At 29.2% G+C, this 2,400-nt stretch overlaps 1 protein-coding gene across 1 annotated transcript; it reads right to left on the bottom strand.

Moving 5' to 3' along the window:
- Positions 1-1,652: 1,652 nt before the first annotated feature.
- On the bottom strand, positions 1,653-2,400 carry LOC137836464 (uncharacterized). Its single transcript, XM_068645166.1, has one exon. It carries the CDS (start codon positions 2,283-2,285, stop codon positions 1,809-1,811), a length of 477 nt encoding a protein of 158 aa, XP_068501267.1. The 5' UTR covers positions 2,286-2,400; the 3' UTR covers positions 1,653-1,808.

Below are 2,400 nucleotides of genomic sequence, written 5' to 3'. Positions count from 1 at the left end.
TAATCAATATAATAATTAATTATTTTTTATTTTTAAAATTAATCTTATTTAATAAATTTTTTTAATGATTACAAAAGATAAAAATATTAGTAACATACATACTGAAAATTATTGTTTTTATGACTAATATTGTGCAACATTTATTAAGCATTTACTTTTTAATGACAAATCAAACAACCATTTTAAATACTATTTAGTGTTGTGCTATTGCAACAAGTAACCTTTTTAAATTTCCTTTTTAACGATCTGTAAAATGTGTTATTTTTCTATCCAACAATGGATAATAGCAACACGTTAGTAATTTCGAATTTTAAAAGAATGAAACTAAAGAAAAATATTTTTAGAAAATTAAAATCAAAATTCACAATTATGTAAGACCTGAAAAACAATAATTTCAAATTTTACAAGGATACAATAAATTATTTTACACTCACTCATTTTATGTGAATTAAAGACATTTGAGTTAATGTTTCAATTATATATAAAAATAAAAATGAAATATATTTCCCGAATATATGATTAATATTTGACAGACTAATTTATGTAATTCCATTAGTCCTCCACTAATGATTAATATGTAATTCAATGCTTTCATAGCCAATGATGAATCCATTTATGTTAACATTTATGGACATTCCTCTCTACATATTTGTTTGAGTGAGTAGAAGAAATTACACAAACAAAAAAGTAGTCAAATTTCATCTGAAAAAAATGTCAAATTTCATCAGAAAAAAATAGTCCATTTCTGTACTCAACTTCTTTTCAAAAAATTTATCAATATTTTTACTTTTTATGACATGAATTGAGTCATGAACAACCACAAATCAAATCAAATCAAAATAAAAAAAACTAAAAATATCAGAAAAGACTTAGTAATAGCCATAAATAATACAGAAAATCATTTTGAATTGTGTAATAAAAGAGTAAGGAGTTATTGGAAGATGCTTACTTAAATTGAATGACAAGTTTTTAAATAAAGCCTTAAATTAATGATCATAGTTTTATTATAGGAACTTATTGTTTAACATGACTGCTTCTTCTCTCTATTTCATTAGACTGTCAAATTCACACACATGAATAAACTTTTTGAAAGAAAAGCTCTGTTTCAGTTTTACATCATATGAAGAGAAAAGGTTAAAAGCAATAGTTATGATTATTATACATTAGGGATGTACTATTGGATCCAATTAAATCAGCTTTGAAGGTACAGTGTTTAATTTGATAAGTACTAATTTGGTGCTGTGTCACAAATTAGGACAAGAAATGATAGAAACAAAATAAGTGCTGTTTTTTCTCTATGCAGTCACTAACATTGGCTTTATATATTCATCAGTCTGGAGAACTTGATTTGTTTCTCTCAGTGAATCTCCTAATTTTCATAAATTATGAATTTGATTTCACCCATAGTATTATGAATACGAAATTATTGTTAAAAGATGATTATTTGATTATAAAAACTGGTAGTTCCTAAACCTAAAACATGGTTACTTACCAAAAGTTAACATTTATTTCTCATTTTACTATATCAGAAACTAGAGGTTTTCATGTTTTTGGTCCTACATCTAGGCCATTACTTAATCTCATTACTTTGTCAAAATCTCCAAGCTACACCAAAAAAAATATGTATATAACACAATGATTGTAACAATGAATGAAGAAAAAGCAATCTCTATAATTTATATTCACAATTTACATGAAAAAGACATGACAGACTGTAATGAACTGAAAAGAAAGAAGAAGATTTATCAGTTATTCCTAAGTCAATCATATCATACCTAAGAACCCCAATTGCCTTATCAACCACATAATCATCTCACTGCTTTTCTTGATCTACCTTGAGAATTATGAATGGAGAAAAGTTTCTTGATGACCTTCACAATCACCACCATGGCTGGTTTGTTCTTGGAGGGAAGTAGACCATTATGACAGGTCTTGGCAACAGTTAATTCTTGAGCACATCTAAACTCAACAACTTCCCTTGAAGAAGAGGTAGCAGACCCTGTTGTTGTAGAGTACAATTGCTCATTGAAATCCTCCCACAACAAGTCCATTTTGTCCTCTTCCTCTTCAAATCCATTTTTCCCCCTTCTATTCTCCACATAAGAAAAGCTCTTCCTATGGACCTCAGCTACTAGTTTTGCTCCAAAGCAATCATTTTCTCCTCTTCTGCTTCCTTGGTAGGGATTAGGAGAGGCTGCTGGTGACAGATTCCACAGAGGAGGTGAATCAATGTTGTGTGAACAAGTATCACTGATTCTGGGGAAACTGAACTCCTCTGTATCCATGGTTTGGCCAATCACCACTTTGTATACAATATTAGAGAGTGGTGGGAAAATGTGTGTTTTTGGGTAGGTTTGGAGGTGGGCCTGTGAGTTGTTTACAAGAGCCTTTTAGTTCAAC

The sequence above is a fragment of the Phaseolus vulgaris genome, chromosome 4, assembly GCF_000499845.2.
Source record: "Phaseolus vulgaris cultivar G19833 chromosome 4, P. vulgaris v2.0, whole genome shotgun sequence".
Lineage (NCBI taxonomy): Eukaryota > Viridiplantae > Streptophyta > Magnoliopsida > Fabales > Fabaceae > Phaseolus > Phaseolus vulgaris.
This window is presented reverse-complemented; position numbering and strand designations above follow the sequence as displayed.

Excerpts from the sequence above, each read along its gene's own strand:
- LOC137836464 (XM_068645166.1), bottom strand. The coding sequence starts at position 2,285 with ATGGATACAGAGGAGTTCAGTTTCCCCAGAATCAGTGATACTTGTTCA.